Source organism: Ipomoea nil, unplaced genomic scaffold, assembly GCF_001879475.1.
Source record: "Ipomoea nil cultivar Tokyo-kokei standard unplaced genomic scaffold, Asagao_1.1 scaffold0688, whole genome shotgun sequence".
Taxonomy (NCBI): Eukaryota; Viridiplantae; Streptophyta; class Magnoliopsida; order Solanales; family Convolvulaceae; genus Ipomoea; species Ipomoea nil.
Genome location: NW_017617116.1, coordinates 5,575,752 through 5,594,286, shown reverse-complemented (window position 1 = coordinate 5,594,286; position 18,535 = coordinate 5,575,752). Strand labels below are relative to the sequence as shown.

Sequence of the window (18,535 nt, the reverse complement as noted above, 5' to 3'; positions counted from 1 at the left end):
CTATTAAAAGATTAAATTCAGCAATGATTGCTAGGTAAGTATAAAGAAATAAAGAATAGCATTGGTGGATTACAATTGGCATATGTGACAGTGCAATGTGTATGTACCACATGCCTATAAAGAGGTATGCCAAATGCAGCGCAGCAATATCTCGCAAACAATATTCTCTCATCTTTAGGTACATTGTTAAATTATTTATTGCCAATATTCTCTCATCTTTTTGCATCTTTATTTTCTGCATTATCTATATATAACATCATATCTTTCATTTTTATTCCAACTATATCTCATCAGTTCATATATATATCTTTCTCTTCCACTTCTCCTCTCAAATTTGTTGATGTGGTTATGGGCAAGGACATAGATCGAGTTTGGCAGCTCTAGCAGCCATAGCGTAGGAGTTTCTCTTAATGTGGTGAGATTTTTTTGGCCTCCAAACACATGTCCTTTCTACTTAATGGATTGTTATGTTACCGTGATTTATCATTTCACTATGTCGAGTTTATAAGGCGTAAAAATTTTATCTTTTATGATGATATTGGCGATCGGTTTTACTTGCACCACACCATCTCTAGTGGTGGCTGGAAGAGAAGTGTGTTGGGTGATTAGATATGACACCCTTGAGGTGTATTGATGAGTATGATCTAGTTTGTTTGTATGGGTTTAGCTCATGAATGTTATTAGTAGGTAGTATTTGAAAAAAAAAAAAAAAAAAAAAAAAAGAGATTAAGATTTGAACTTTGATGGTATGACACTGTGAATATAATTATGCCCAAAATAGATAGATCTCATATGCGCACCTCTTGGTGGGAGCTGATTTGAATAAGTTAATGAATCTTATAGGTTATTAATAATTATTTTTTAAAACTAATGTATTATGTCGTATGTTTATTTTTAGGTAACTCACCAGGCATGACGCATTTCGAGGCTGTTTCAAAAGTCCCACTGCTACCTGAATGTCGAGAAAAAGTAAGTGCTACATTTTATATATTTTTCATGGATAAGCAGGTTGAAAATTATACAAATCTGAATGTATACTTGTGATTTAAATTTTTTATTAACTCGTGTATGTGTTTATAAATGCAGCAGACAAAAAAGGGAGATTGTAGTGTAGACATAACAGAAGAAAACCTAAACCTAAACCTAAAACAAAAACAAAACCAAGAGCCAGCTGGGAAGTACATATCCATAGTGAGAAATGCAAACCAGAAACAAAAACAAAACCAAGTGGCAGCTGGGAAGTACATATCCAGAGTGAGCAGTGCACTGGTTAAAACCAACTCGGATGCTTATAAACCGAAGCTCATATCTATCGGGCCTTACCATATGGAAGATCCTGGCTTGGAGAACGGTGTGAAGCAAGGTTTTCAGAAATCTCTTTTTGAAAAGATTGATGGGTTTAAGGAACATAGTACTAAGAGATTGATGGAGTTAAAGGACAAGGCACGCTCCTGGTACGCTGAAGATACCCAACATATGAATGATGCCCAGTTCGTGGACATGTTGCTGCTCGATGGTTGCTTCATTCTTGAGTTCTTGGAGAAGTACTACGAAGACGAAGGTATCAATATTAATATTCATATAATAATTGCAGTAACATATTTGGTGCCTGAGTTATGTTATACTTCAAATATAAATTCAATGCCTATTTTTTGTCTTTCAATTATTGCGTGGTGATTTTAATCTTTGATTTTTTTTTTCCTACTCTTCTTTCAAGAGATGGACGTTTACTATGTCTTAGTGAACGAAAACAACCAAAGTTGTTGCTTTAGAAATAAGTGAGGAATGAAGCTGAGTTTATACTTAGGGCAAATTATATAGTGAACCGTCGACAGTGCACTGTGAACTCTGGTTCAAGATACAGAATTTGACTTCATAATGTCATAATCAGGCCGTTTCAATTAAAATTGAGACCTTGTATAATATCATAATTTGGACCCTTTTTTTTTCAAGTAATTTCTAAATATAAATAATAGTTGCTCAAAAAGTTGTATCAAAATATTAATATTGTATAAAAATACACCTAATTTAAATATATATACCCTTTTTTTTTTGGGTTTTAAAGCAATTGACAATTAAACTCAATTTCACTTTATTACAAATTGGCTCAATCTCTATGCACTTATCCTGAAATTCTGTATACTATATATACATATATATTTTTAAAAATAATATGGGACCCTCGAAAATTGGGGACCCTGTGCGGTCACTCATATTGGACATGCTCAGAACCGACCCTGTTCATAATACACATACGCATAGACACGATATAATGAACATGAATTCTGTGCTCATGTTCATAATGCAAAGAATTCATGTTCATTATATCGTGTCTATGTGTATGTATATTATGAACATGAATTCTGTGTATTGGACCAAGGTCCACAGTGTATTGTGGACCCTCGTCCACGATATAACGATTGTATACGTAGGGTACAAAGAGAGAAAACAATGGCCCGGTGTAGGTCGGGAATGACTACATTATATATCCACCACCCCATGCACCTTTATACTTTCTCTATATATCCACCTCGGGTAAATTATTCTGTGGACTCGGGTCCACCTTGCAAGGTGACAATCATTATTTTTGGGACAATGATCCACACATTTGTGTGAACTATAAATCAAAAGTACATTTTTAATATACTTAAAAGCATATTATTTATATCATTATATACATAAAGTACATTATTTGAAAGTACATGATTATATTTATATATTATCAAATAATGTAAATTTAGTACACAAATAATGTACTTTTAGCTAGTATATTAAAAATGTATATCACATTCATGGCCCACACAGCTATATGGACCATAGTCCACACAATAATTTTCTGCAAGGTGAACCCGTGTCCAAAGATACACAATTTAATTACCTTTTAAAAGTTCACAATTTGTAATGACTTTATATTGTATTCACAAATTTTCAAAACTTAGAAACACAATTTATATTCAAGAAGTTCACAATTCTAATACTAAAAAATACGGAGTACAACTTAGGACTTTTTCATGGTCCATGGTAATAACAATTGTCTACCTCATCTAACCCGTAGTGATGGACTTTTTCAAAACCCACTCTACCATTGGACACCATACCCATTATAGTTGTCCAAAATTTATTATCTTATTAAAAATCAAATAATAATTATATATAAATTATTTACACTTAAAAAATAACAAAATTTACTAGTTATTATATTAAAACATAAAATAATAAAATTATTTAAATATAATAACTAAAATTGATAATTTTTTAAAAACTTATTATTTTAGAATTAAAAATAGTATATATAAAAAAATTAACGAGATTATAAGAACTTCTATAATTAACTACATACTCTGTGTGGGGGTATGTGTATGTTAGGGTGCATGTGAGAGTAATAATCTCTATCTCTGTCTCTATATATATTATGGTTGCAAAATTCGGTCGCCTAGGCGCTAGGCGGCACCAAGCCTTGCTGGTTTTGGGTGTAAGCGGCCATTCCTCGGCCGGCCACCTAGGCGGTCAACTCGGCCAAAATCGGCCGAGTCGGCCAACTCGGCTGAGTCATCCGATTTTGACCGATTCGTGTGATTTTGTCTGATGTCGTCTTTCATTAATTATTGATTTTAATATTATTATGATGTTATGACTTATAAATTATCATTATTTCATTTATTTGGCTATGTTATTTGATTGATGTTGAAAACAACCTCATTAAAATTGTCAAACGGCAAGTCTACCACTATTTATTTTATTTTTTTTTGGCACCCGCCTAGATTCCGCCTAGGCGCTGCTCGGGCGCCCGACTAGCGCCTAGCACCTTCTGCAACCATGAATTATATATTAAAGCAAAATTCTATATATATTAAAGCAAAATGGAGTACGAAAAAAAAAATTTCCCCATTTGGTGCATTTGGGAGTTATAGAATATGAAGAGTTTAGGAACTTCATAATCATCATAAATAATTAAATAAAGATGAAAAGAAAATCAAAGTGAATAATAAGCAATATGTTATGTTTCTAACATATAAGCATTTACTATCTCCATGTGTTTTGAATTACAAATAACTTTTACAATCTCCAAGACTAACATTAATTGATTGGAGATAAATTTAAAATTCAGAATCAATATTTACATGAATATTTACACCTACTTTAACACTATAAATAAGGCATCATCCATAACCAATATTACAATTATGTTTTGGTCGTGAATGAATATAATGCAAAATTGAATTTCCACGATAGTACGGATGAATGAATAAATATTTGACACCCGATGTGATCTCCTTCAGTGACAGATGATGTGTTCATGAAAGTTAGCGGAAAAGCATTCCAAACCTTAATTGACATGCTATTATTCGAGAACCAGCTCCCATTCTTCGTCCTCTTTGAACTCTTCAAATTGAAGATGAAGCGTGGTTATACTGATCATGATAATGAAAATGAGGATGATGGTTTGTTGCAAGATCTGATCGTGTTAGTGAACATATGCTTCGGGACTCATGCTCCCAAGTTAACTCCTCAAAACGTAGTTGCCCATCATGAATATAAACCCCCTGATGTTTTACCCAAACATTTGATCGAAGTGGTTCATAGTCTCTGCATTCCTAGGAATCCCAAATCCCCCAGAAATGTCTACGATTCTGGGAGAATCATAGAGCAAATCAACACCGCCACGGAGCTCCAAGGCGATGGAATTGAGTTCATGAAGATCGGCAACGTTTACGATGGATACTTCGACGAGGGGCCTAATGCTAACGATGCCACGACAATGTTCGACCTAGATTTCAGCAACGGGGTCCTGAGAATCCCGAGTTTCAGGATCCAAGACGGCACCGAGACATTCTTAAGAAACATGATTGCGTACGAGCAGCACTCCAAGGATGTCCCCGTGTGTTTCACGGATTTCGCGTGCTTCATGGACGACCTCATCGAATCCACTGCGGATGTCAACTTGCTCCGCAGACGAGGAATCATTGTCAACTGGCTGGCCACGGACGACATGGTGACCAAGATTTTCAACAACCTGTGTCAAGATGTCATAACCTATAACACCTTCTCCGGAGTGATCGAAAAGGTGAATCGCCATTGCGACAAGGCGTGGAATATATGGTATGGGAAATTGAGACATGATTTGTTTTATAGTCCCTGGAAACTCATTTCTACTGTTGCGGGGGGGCTGGTTGTCACACTTGGTACTGCTGTTACTTTGAAAAATCTATTTGGCTACTAGCTAGCTATGGTGTCAATCCACACTCTGCCTCTGTGGTTCATGTTCAGTTGAGTTATCATGATTTACATTCTCTTAAATGCTCTGTTGGACCGGGGTATGAGGAACCCTTAGAGTTGGGGTTCAACCTTTTGGAAGATATATTATATCCAATGTAAAAACAAGACATTATGTGCAGATTTAATTTGCAAATGTTCAAGCACTAAATATTTATCTCTCACCCCGAGAGGGGTTACCAATCGATCTGAGTTAGTGGAACATGATTTTCTGATATGGTCAGAAACCTATTAACAGCTTACTTCCATCATCACACTGGACACCAATACTTCGTTTGAGTGTTGCCCTATGAACGGCAGGGATGTTGAGTATTATTATTGAGTGTTATAATAATCCAATACGAATTGAAGTCTCTTTGTAAGACCAAGATGCCTCCCTTCATTCTTCAACATATATAGATTTAATCCAAAACAATTTAATTAATTGGCTCTGTTGCGGCTTTTAGTAGGATGAACATTTTGTGTGTACAAGTATATTGTTTAGCATTAAGTATTTGAAAGTAAATTAGATTAATTTATTTTGAGTTTGGAGGCAAATTTATGAAGTTTAGAATAAATAGATAAATCTGTGGACACATTTTCATAACTACTTTCTTAATTAAATGGAGAACAAAGACTCAATATGGACTCCACTCAAACTCATCCCACAGTTTCCTACTTAAAGGAGTAACTTGGTGTCACTAGCCCACAAGGTCCTTTGATAGCATGATATTTCTTAATCATGTGATCGCGTACAAATTGCATGCCACATAAATATGACAGATATGCATGGAATTTTAGTACACGTATTCCTAATAATGTCAAGTCCCTCATTTTTACTCTTTAACTTGGCCGGCAATTATTGATTAGTTTATTCATTTTGTGAGTCTCAAAAAAATGTCTACATTAACGGTACGTTTGGTTCACGAAATGAATTTGAAGAGAATATGAATGTTATTTCAGAGTGAATGAAATATGTAACGAATAAAATATGAATTGTATTCTACTGTTTGGTTCACTGGAAGAATAAATTTTAGAAATTGTATTTCAATATTTGGTTGATTAAATTAATAGAAATGGAATAGGTTTTAAAGACATAAATAACCTTATGCAAACTAATAATAATAAGAATACTGAATGTTCACAATTTACATATTGTATGTTCACAATTCAAATGGTAAACATACAGTATGTAAATTGTAACATTTAGTATATGTAAATTGTAAACATTCAATATGTGAATTGTGAACATTTAGTATACAAAAATTGTGAACATACAATATATAAATTGTGTATTTTTGAACCCGAGTTCATCTTGTAAGGTAGACTCGGGTCCACAAAATAATTTGCCCACACTTAGAGCACGAATATCACTGAATATTTGAGAGATATTTATGACAAATTGGAGAGAGAAATGGAGAGAGAGAGAAGAATAAGGTGCATCTGCAAGGTTGGAGATATTTGCAGACCCATAAAAGAAAGCCTCCAGACTCACCATATGCAAGGGCGTCCAGCAGTGCACGCGCCCGACAACATTTATTATTATTATTATTATTATTATTATATATATATATATATATATATATATATATATTTTAATTTTAAAATCACTTTTTCTTTTTTCTAATCATACTTAAAAAAAAAAAAAAAAAAAAAAAAAAAAAAAAAAAAAAACTCCACCATTGTAGATGCTCTTAACTACCCGCATGTAAAAGTCAAATTTATCAATGTTATAAACAGACCGATAAAGTTGTTACTAGACTTTATTTTGAGATAGGCTATAGTCAATTCGATTAGTTTGCTCAAATTAAATAATGTGTTGGATGGATTAAGGTAGGCAAATTATATCGTGGACCGCGGTGAATAATGGATTATGCATCGAGCTTGTAAACGACGTCGTTTTGTTTAATGAAAAGAACCGGCACTCATTTCGCGTCATTCCGCACCATTCCGCAAAACATAATTCTGTTATTCAGTTTCATTTTGTATACACTGCAATTTCATTTCAACACAACTACATTTTTTCATTTCGATATAACTACAGTTTCATTCGATATTTATACAATCAAATATGTGAAAATGTTATTTTATTTTATATACACTATAGTTTAATTAAAACACAACTATATTATCATTTCGATATAACTACAGTTTCATTGCACAATATGCACTCAAATATGTGAAATGTTATTTAATTTCGTTTTATATACACTGCAGTTTCATTTCAACACAACTACAGTTTTATTTTAATTCAATTGCAGTTTCATTTGATAATATAAAAATAATACGTGAGACAATGTCAGTTTTCAGTTGATAATTAATATACCAAACATGCGCGCTCCATTAACTGTAACGGCGCGCCGTCTCTTTACTTAAAGAAACGACACCGTTTTTGAACCGCGTGTCACAAAGCTTTATTGTGGACCGCGGTTCACAGTATAATTGCTGATTAAGTTGATTAATTTGTTAAGGCTCAAGTGATTTAAATGATAGTATAGGTTCAACTTTTTTTAATAATCTAAAGTTTTTTATTTCATCAGATTATATCTTTAATTTCATAAATTCATCTTTAGGTTCATGAAAAAGTAAATTCATAAAGCTAGATCCCTCCCATCCTGCAAAAATGGTGGTCTTTTTTTCAGGAAACTTTCAACTGTTTCAAGCATGCATGCGATATTTTGCTTCATTTATTAGGCTGCTAAGTGCCATCTATCTCTTTATAGCCCAGGCATGATTGCACTATGACGTCTGCTGAGATCAATTAGTTGTGTCATCCACGACGTCATCCTAGCTAGCTATCATGTTACAAATCCGACCCAGTAGCATTATATGTTACGTTTTTTGGAAAATATTATATTTAATTTTATTTTTTGCTCTTTAACTTCTATTTATATACACAAAATATTGATGTAGACATTTATATTGAGACACACATGAAAAAAGTAGTTTATGTCACTAGACTCACATATGGGGTATATTGGAACACACATGAAAAAGTAACTTATGTCACTAGACTCACTTGTGGACTATATAGAGAGCTTTCTCAAAAAAAAATTTCTGTATTTGTTATTATTCACTCAATTAAGATAAATCACGATATCAGAAATTTTAAAAGAGTCAATAACATATGATCCCCTATTTCGGAGACTCAATTCATGCCACTAGACCACAAATTCATTGGTATCATAAGATCCGAATAATACTACTAATACATTTTTAACATTTTCTAGTAATTTGTCAATGTTGGGTAATAAGGTTGAAAAATCCTAAAAATAATAATCCTACGAAAAGATTAATATTATATGGGAAAATAGAAAATCTGGGAAGGAAAAGGTTGAGTGTTTGGGTATAGGTTTAGCACGAGTTCGAACACAAAGTTCTTTTCCTTAAAACCTTATTTGCTACCTCCCACAAGTGCTAGGAGCGTTGTAGCCTAGGTTTCCCAGGATAAAACGTGCTACGATTCCTTGTTTAAGCACCTAAACAAGGAACCCGGCAAACAAAGCGAAGCTTAGAACACTGGTTGGCTAAAGAAGATAGTAGAAGCAGAAGTTTTGAAGCAAAGTATACTGGAATTCCTTAGTTTCGTGTACTGTATAAAATGCTTCTGCCCTACCTCTCTTTATATAAGGCTGTTGGAAGGGATAGCATTCAACATGGCCTTTAATTGGTATTAAACCAATTGTGTAACACCTGTAACGGTCACCCACTAAGTAAGATTAAACTCAGAATTTAAAATTGGAATTAAAACAGTATTAATTCCGTAACAGATGAGTTTAATCTGTACAACAGGCTGAACTTTCAGGTTTCAGACCGTTGGGGTGCAGGTTCACACACACTTTCTTAATTGGGGCACGCGCACGCGAGTAGGTCACAGATGCACGAGAGTGACCCCCCCCCCCCCCCCCCCCCCCCCCCCCCCGCGTGCACGAGAGAGCCTCTATGCTATACAATTCTACAAGCTTCAAAAGAGCTCATGTATATAAGGGGGGCAAATCTTGTTTCCAAACCAATGTGGGACAAAGTCCACTATTTTCCCTTCATTTCCCAACTCAAATGGGTCTACTTTGAGAATCAATATCTCATTCACCCATTATCCGTTTTGAGCGTACAATATATCAATCTCTTCGTCTCACTACGAAGAACCCGAGTCCACTTTGACTCGACCCAAATCGGAAGTGGACCCCACTGATAATTGTACCACAAAATAGCCACTTAATATGCCATTTTAAGCTAATTTTTCCAATAGTCAATTTAAGTATTTTTTATTGGCCAGGCCCATGTGATTCATGTTTTGTTATGCCAAATGAAAACAAAGCAAAAATGACAAGATTTTTACTTAGATTTTTCTCGATTCTTAAATACATCATTAAACTTTAAAATTTGTAATATTCCGATCACATCCAATTTCTTTTCTTATTATTTTTCAACCATTATATCTACTAGATCGATGACTAACATTTGTTCAAAATTCTCATGATTAGAAAAGTGCACTGGTTCTCATAAGAGTTGAACTCTATATATATAGTCATGAAGAATTGAGCATTTAAATATTAAATTAATATTTGAATATGATAATTTGGATTAATAATTTAACATTTAATTTCTTTTACTTAAATACCCCGTATTAAAATTTGTATTAAATTATTAATTTGACTATAGAGTTGACGAGGAACATAAATCGAGATAAAATGAAGAAGAGAGACAAGATCACAAAAATGGATACGAGAGTACACTCCCCAGTCCCCATCACCAGTGGATTGAATAATAATGCATATGCAATGCTCTATTGAGTTAGAGAAAAAGAAATCCACTAAGATCAATAATGTATAGTATTTCGGACCCATAATATTTGTCAGATAATAATAACGTCACAACAAAAGTGAAATCAACTTAAAGGAAATGTGACTAATAAAGTGAAATATAATGTTTTGATGATTTAACATATATAAATATATACAGACATACACACACTTTCTTAATTACATGAAAGGGAAAATGACACTTTTTCCCCCCGAGTTATATACTTATAGTACTTTTCCCTCTTTAATTATTTAGGTAAGTACATTAGCCCCCTCAATTATTCTAAAAGTGGTGGTTTTTCTGCCTAATATATTAAATTGACATTTCTACCCTTAAAGTAAACAGTTTATTTATTTTACTTCTCCAACAAATTATTGCGTATACGTAGGGATCACCACGGTTCGGTTCGAACTGAACCAAACACTATAGAAATCGAATTAAAAGTTTCCGATTATGATTCAGATCGAGAACCCAATATTTGGATTTCAATTTATTAAAATTATGAATCAAAAAAATTGGATCCTAAATCGTGAATCGGCGGTTCCGGATTCGGTTCGCGATTTTGAACCGTCTTTATTTTAAAATTTTATTTTTTATTTTAAAATAGTCTAACTTCAACAATAAATGTATTTTATTTTTTTCAGTTCGGAACATGAACCGTCTGTTCCAGTTCGCGATTTTGATAAACTCTAAATATCGAGTTTCGATTCTAAATTGTAATTGAAATATTTCGGTTTGGTTGCTCTAGTGTTTGTTTGGTTTGAACCAAATTATGATCATAATTTGTTGGAGATGAAAAATAAATGAAATATTTATTTTAAGGGTAAATATATCCATTTAACATTTTAGGGGGGAAAACAGCCACTTAAATAATTAAGGGGAAAAAAGTACTATAAGTATATAACTCAGGGGGAAAAAGTGTCATTCTCCCTACATGAAATTATCTATAAATTTTGTTTACTCGGAAATTGATTGGTCTGACCACCACTATTTTATAATAAGATATCATGAAAACTCCAATACAAAAAAAATAATAATAATTAAAAGATAAGTTTAAGAGAACAGTGCAATGTGACTGGATTATTTTTTTCTTTTTTGGATGACAAAGGTACACAGAAACCATGTTCCTTTATATAGAATAATTTATAAATCATATAAAAGAATTAAACCGCATTAAAAAAATTTAACTCTTAAATTTCTTTTACAATAATTATGTTTCGCCTACTCTACTACTCTTTTAGGATAGATTATTTGTTTGTTGGTGGGATGGCGGGGTGGATGACACGAGTGATTACGCTTATTAGATGTCACTATGTGCAATGATTACACTTAGATACGTTGTTCAATTATTTATCGTCAATATTGTCCTTGTTTAGCAATCAACCATTAGTAGTTCAATTATTACGCTTAGGTACGTTGTTTAGCAATGCCAATCAACGATATATACACACAACACGTACACATACACTTAGAGTTGGTTTAGTGTGAAACTGTCTCATGTGATAGATCTCAAATATGTAATACTTTATAAGCAAAATAACTAGTTAATTTAAATTAAATGCATAAAATAAAAATAAAACAAAATAAACGTAAAAAGTAATTTAGGTATAAGGTACTTAAATGTTTAGCATTTCAAATGTAAGCCAATAATTTTTAATAGGCTAAATACTATACATGAAAATATTTATTTTATGCTGGGTAATGCATGAGATTTGAATGCAAGACATTTTGCTGATTTGCTCCAATATCATACCAAAATATATGTTTAATCTTAATTAAATAAAAGTTTAATTAAATTGATAATGATACAATTTCTTTTTTATCATCATCACAATTATCTTCAATAATCGAATGATTATATTCACTTTTGGCCTCTCATCTTTAATGGTTTGAATTGAAGTAACCATCAAATAAAGAGTGTTCAAAGTTTGAATACTTTTTATTTGATGGTTTGTGAGTTTCAAGAGTATATAACTTAATTATTAGCTAGTAAGAAATTTTATTATAACTTTATACAATTAGCACTATATTTCAGTTGTTTAATATAATCATAGAAAACTTTAAATTGCATGGATTATATCAGTGTTATCTGTAATAATACAATGTTTTTTTTTGGACGAATCCCGCGATCACTATTCAAAATGTGCATTGAGTAATGCAATGCACTATTGAGTGTTAGAAAAAAAAAAAAAAATCCACTAAATTCAATATGGGTACTACCTCAGGCTCAGCGTTATGGATGACAATTTCTCCTCAACTTCACGAGGATCCATGATCCCGCTCCGATAGGGATAGGAGATAGGGACCAAAACTCAAAGAATGATCGAGGATAAGAACGGGGAGCGCAACAGGGTTACAGACATGGTCCACACAATTGTGTGGACCATACTATTAAATAATGTACATTCAGTACACAAATAATGTACTTTTTGTATATTAAAAATATATATTGTATTCAGAGAAAGCACATTATTTGCACTGAGAGTATATTATTGTATATAATGTATATTGAGTACACGAATAATGTACATTTTATATATTAAAATGTATTTTTTTTATTATGATCCACACAACGCTATATGGACCATGATCCACAAAATAATTTGCGGATATATTAGGACTATACTTTCCATCTCATTGTCATTCCTATTTAAAATACTGGTCAGATAATAATAAAGTGACAACAAATTAAAAGTGAAAGGACTTTAAAGCAATGCACCACTAAATGTCGGATAAAATTGAGATGATTTAGCATGTATATATGACCCATTCATGTTTAAAGTTTATAAGGATAATATATAATAAGAAAAAATTAAAAATTTTGTGATGAATAATTAAAGTATATGGTACTTTAGACTAAAATAAAAGCAAAAGAATACTTTAAAGAATGTATAGAACAAATACTACCTTGTAATATAATTAATAGTACTTAAAAAAAAAAAAAAAAAAAAAAAAAAAAAAAAGGAACACTTTATGCTCAAATTACTATCTCTAAAAATGTTATTTCCCCGTTGAGTTTATGTGATACACTCACTCTAACATAATATTATCTATAAATTTTGGTCAACTAGATTTTATGCAAATAATAATAATAATAATAATAATAATAATAATAATAATAATAATAATAACAACAACAGATTTGTTGGGCGACAGGTTAGATGACCGAGCCCAACATCTTGCTATCAAAAAGTTGTATTAGCTACTATTTAAGTATAAGAAAATAAAATTACGTTTTTTATATTTGTTATAATTTTTAGTATATAGTGAAAAGTACTTCATCTGACAATTGGTAATAGAACAGTCAACTTGAATGGCTAAATACAATGCTAACTGCTAAGTAAGTATAAGGAAATAAAGACATGTGTACGTAGCATTGGCAATTGTTATACCATGGACTAGTGTTTATATTGCATTATGAACCCTGATACAAAAATTCTGTACCTTCAGTTAACACATTCTGTACCTACAATTAACAGTTTCTGTACATGTAAACAAATAACTTGATAATTGCTGACACATAATATGATAGCTACATATACAGAAACTATCTACTGTAAGTACAGAATGTGTCAACTATAGATACAAAATTTGACTTGATATATAAATGCTGATACATAATATGATAGTTACAGGTACAGAAACTATCAACTGTAGATACAGAATGTGTCAGCTATAGATACAAAATCTTAAAGTTATTTTTTGATTAGGGTCTACAATGCAAGGTAAACCTTGGTCCAAGGTATAATTTGCTTAGCATTGGTGGATTACACTCAGGAGCGGATCCACAATGAGAGCAGTAGGGTCAGTTGTCCCCCATCCCCCATCCCCTTTATATATATATATATATATGTCTCTTATATATACAGAGTAAACGTGTATAAATACTAAATATACAAAAATTGGACCAAAGGATGAGTAGTTAGCTTAGATGGTTAGGTATATCTTAGTGTGTGAAGTAATTTAGGTTTGAATCTTGAGAGCATTGATTTTCAAAAAATTTATTTTTTGGCCTTTTTGAATATTAGTAGTGAGATTATAATTGTGATTTATGAGATTAATTTCTAATTCTAATTAGATTCTTTATATGTAACATTGGGGTTTTTTTTTTTAAATATTAATAATGAGATGAGTGATTTATAATATAATTTCTATTTGAACTGTGTTTTTGTTTTGAATATCTTTATTTTTTAATCCCTAGTAATAATATTTATGACTCAACCTCTAAATATTTCATTTTATTTTTCTTTCAACCCCATTAAACAAATATATATGAATCTGCAGCTGATTACAGTTGGCATATGTGACAGTGCAATGTGTATGTACCACATGCCTATAAAGAGGTATGCCAAATGCAGCGCAGCAATATCTCGCAAACAATATTCTCTCATCTTTAGGTACATTGTTAAATTATTTATTGCCAATATTCTCTCATCTTTTTGCATCTTTAATTTCTGCATTTATTTATATAACTGCTTATCTTTCAATTTTATTCCAACTATATATCTCCTCAGTTCATATATATATCTTTCTCTTCCACTTCTCCTCTCAAATTTGTTGATGTGGTTATGAGCAAGGACATATAGATCGAGTTTGGCAGCCATAGCATAGGAGTTTCACTCAATGTGATGGGTTTCTTTTGGCCACTAAATACAGATCTTTTTCACTTAATGAATTTCTATATATGTCATCAGAATTTACCATTCAATTATAATGTATGTCGAGCTTAGGAGGCGAGAAAATTTGATCTTTTGTGAAAAAAAATTTGTTGATGCAACTATGCCCACTATGGTGGTGTGGGCTCGATGTTACTTGCGCCACACCATCTCTAGTGGTGGCTGGAAGAGAAGTGTGTTGGGTGATTAGGTATGACACCTTTGAGGTGTATAGATGATTAGATGAGTATGATCTAGTTCGCTCGCACGGATGTAGTTTAATGTTTAATAGGCAGTATTTAGAAAAAGATTAAGATTTGAATTTTGATAGAGGTAGTGTAGGGATTATGTTTAAAATGAGTAGATCTCTTGTGTGCATCTCTTGGTGGGAGATGATTTGAATAAGTTAATGAATCTTATTGGTTATTAATGATTATTCTTTAAAACTAATGTATTATGTCGTATGTTTATTTTTAGGTAACTCACCGGGCATGGCGCATTTCGAGGCTGATTCAAAAGTCCAACTGCTAGGTGAACCTCAAGAAAAAGCAAGTGTTACTTTTTGGCCATGTTCGGTAAAATAGTTAGTTTATAGGTTAATTTTGACTTATTTAATCACTATTAACTGTTTAAAGTGACTAAAAAATTAATATAAATATTTGATTAATTAGCTTTTGTTAATTTTAAAATGTTAAAATTCAAAAAGCTGCTCAAAACAACTTTCAATTAGCTTTTTGAAAAAATAAATTATACTAAACAGCTATTAGCTAACAACTAATTTACCAAATATCTTTCTACAATCATTTAATGTTATCAACTAGTTACACCCTTTAATTAACCCAAACAGCTATCAGCTAATAGCCATTTACCAAACAAAACCTTTATTATTATTATTATTATTATTATTATTATTATTATTATTATTATTATTGTAAATAAAATCAAAAAAAGGGTATTTCCAGTCAGTTTTTAACTGAATCTTTCGGTACAATTAATTACTTTAATGTTCGGTACAGTTTAATTCGGGAAAACCGAATCGAATTGCCCACACCTAAAGTTAATTACTAAAATGGTCCATTGACTATAGAAAAATTGAAAAATTATCAATTTGGTCCCAAGTTAACGAAAGTCTTAACGGAGGACCAAATTGGTTAAGATTTTTAAAGTTGAGGACTTAATTGGTCAAAAAAATTAGTTGATAACTAAATTGATAATTTCACTATAGTCAATGTACCATTTTGGTAATTAACTCTATATTATATATTATACCAATCTCAATGAATAGTTACATAATGGTTTAAATTTTTTTTTATTAACTCGTGTATGTGTTTATACATGCACTAGAAGAAAGAGGGAGACTCTACTATAACTATAGACATAAAAGAAGAAAAGCTAAACCGCCAAGAGAAGTACATATCCAAAGTGAACGAGGCACTCACTGAGCCCAAACAGGATGCTTATAAACCAAAGCGCATATCCATCGGCCCTTACCACTATAACCCAGATTCTAACTTCAATAAGGTTGATGTCAAGAAAAGATTTCTGGAATCTTTTTCTGGAAAGAACCATAAATTTGAGGAGCTCTGTAGAATCATATTCGACGACAAGTTAGTAAATGACTCACGCTCGTGTTACAATGATGACTTCCCAAAAATGGATAATAAGCAGTTCGGGAACATGTTGATGCTCGATGCTTGCTTCATTCTTCAGTTCATGGAAAAGTACTCCAAAAACGAAGGTATATATATATATATATATATATATATATATATATATATATATATATATATATATATATATATATATATATATATATATATATATATATATATATATATATATATATATATATATATATATATAATTAAGTTCTTGTCGGTTGAGTGTTTCCCGTGTAGTTGTGCGGTGATAAATGTGCATGAGTTTTATACTTAAGGTGCGTGAGTTTTATACTTAAGGTGCGTGGGTATGTATCTAATGTGAGTAGTGTTGAAACTTAATATGCATGAGTTTTGTGCTTAAGGTGCGTAAGTTTTGTGCTTAATGTGCGTGAGTTTTGTGTTCTTAATCTGAGTAGTTGTTGAAACTTAAGGTGCAGATTTGTGTTCTTAATCTGAGTAGTTGTTGAAACTTAAGGTGCATGAGTTTTGTGCTTAAGGTGCGTGAAATTAGTGTTCTAAAGGTGTTTTGTTTGATTGCTTAATGTGCGTGTGTTATGTGTGTTATATACTTAAAGTGCGTCCAACCGCACAGGAAGCCCCCCGCACCTGATCCCTTCTATATATATATATATATATATATATATATATATATATATATATATATATTTTTAATGCTACTGACTCTATTACAATGTAGTATCTGTTCATAGCTACTTTCTCAACCTATTGAAGCACAAAGAGTCAATAACGCCTCCGCTGAAGCTCGAACTCACAATTTCCCATATAGGAGTCCAACTCGGGTGCCATCTAATTAAATTATTATTCACAATTATGCTTTCAGGGGCAGATGATGAGTTCATGAAAGTTAAAGGAAACCTAGTTCCAACCTTGATTGACATGATATTATTCGAGAACCAGATCCCATTCTTCGTCCTCTTTGAACTCTTCAAACTGAAGCATCATCATCTTCATCCAAGAAATGATAATGAAAAAGAGGATAATGATGCAGTTTTGCTGCAAAAACTGATCGTGTTGGTGAGGAAATGCATAGGGACTCAAGTCCCCAAGTTACCTCCTGGGAACGTAGCCGCCCATAAATATAAACCAGTGCGTAATGGTTTACCCAAGCATTTGGTTGAAGTGGTTCATGATCTCTGCATTCCCAGGAATCCCAAATGTGGTAGGCTTCGCGATGGCGATGATTCTGGGGGAATAATAGAGCAAATCAACACCGCGACTGAGCTCGAAAAGGATGGAGTGGGGTTCAAGAAGATTGGCAAAGTTTATGAAAAATACTTTGAGAAAGAAGAGGCTAGTGCTAAAAACTGCAATCCCAAAAGTGGCAGGCTTCGCAACAACGATGATTCTGGAGGAATAATAGAGCAAATCAACACCGCGACTGATCAGCTTGAAGAGGATGGAGTGGGGTTCAAGAAGATCGGCAAAGTTTACGAAAAGTACTTTGGGAAGAAAGAGGCTAGGGCTAAAAACTTCAACGCCAAAGACTGCACCACGATGTTCGACATAGATTTCAGCAATGGGATACTGAAAATCCCGAGCTTCAGGATAGATGACGACACAGAGAGATTGTTGAGGAACATGATAGCATACGAGCAGCACTCGACAGATACACCTGTGTGGTTCTCTGATTTTGCGAGCTTCATGGACCAACTCATTGACTCCACCGAGGATGTTAACTTGCTTCGCAGAAGAGGGATCATCGTCAACTGCATGGCTAAAAACGAAATGATCACTGACATATTCAAAGATTTGTGCCAAGATGTCATAACTTATAATACCTTCTCCGGAGTGATCAGAAAGATTAATCTGCATGGCGAGAATGCATGGAATGTATTGTTAGGAAAACTCAAACATGATTTATCGTACAGCCCCTGGAAACTCATTTCTGCTGTTGTGGGTGGCCTAGTTGCCTCAATTAGTACTGCTTATGCTTTGAGAAATCTACTTCGTTAGGGCCTTAGGGGAGGCCCGGGAACAATCCCGCACTACTTTGTAAATTAGTGTGTTTGAAGATCTGAAAAATGTTTTTCGGAAAATGAGTCATTTTCCTTTCTAGTGTTTGGTTGCATTTCAAAAAACTAGTAACTGGTTTACGTTGGGAAACCAGTTCGTCGAGAACCAGATTTCTAGTTCCCAACGGAA

General features: G+C 32.7%; 1 protein-coding gene across 6 annotated transcripts; it reads left to right on the top strand.

Annotated features, from left to right (window-relative positions):
• Positions 1–227: 227 nt before the first annotated feature.
• On the top strand, positions 228–18,448 carry LOC109176049 (putative UPF0481 protein At3g02645). Of its 6 annotated transcripts, XM_019325464.1 has the most exons (5): positions 228–415; positions 899–969; positions 1,087–1,552; positions 16,414–16,449; positions 17,214–18,448. In XM_019325464.1, the coding sequence occupies exons 2-5, from the start codon at positions 913–915 to the stop codon at positions 18,344–18,346; spliced, it is 1,692 nt and encodes a 563-aa protein (XP_019181009.1). In that variant the 5' UTR covers positions 228–415; positions 899–912; the 3' UTR covers positions 18,347–18,448. The 6 variants fall into 6 exon arrangements, with proteins under 6 accessions (XP_019181009.1, XP_019181007.1, XP_019181008.1 ...); XM_019325462.1 differs by lacking the exon at positions 228–415 and having other exon boundaries at positions 818–969; positions 1,090–1,552; XM_019325463.1 differs by lacking the exons at positions 228–415; positions 16,414–16,449 and adding an exon at positions 4,281–4,291 and having other exon boundaries at positions 818–969; positions 1,087–1,561; positions 17,228–18,448.
• The last annotated feature ends 87 nt before the right edge of the window (positions 18,449–18,535 follow it).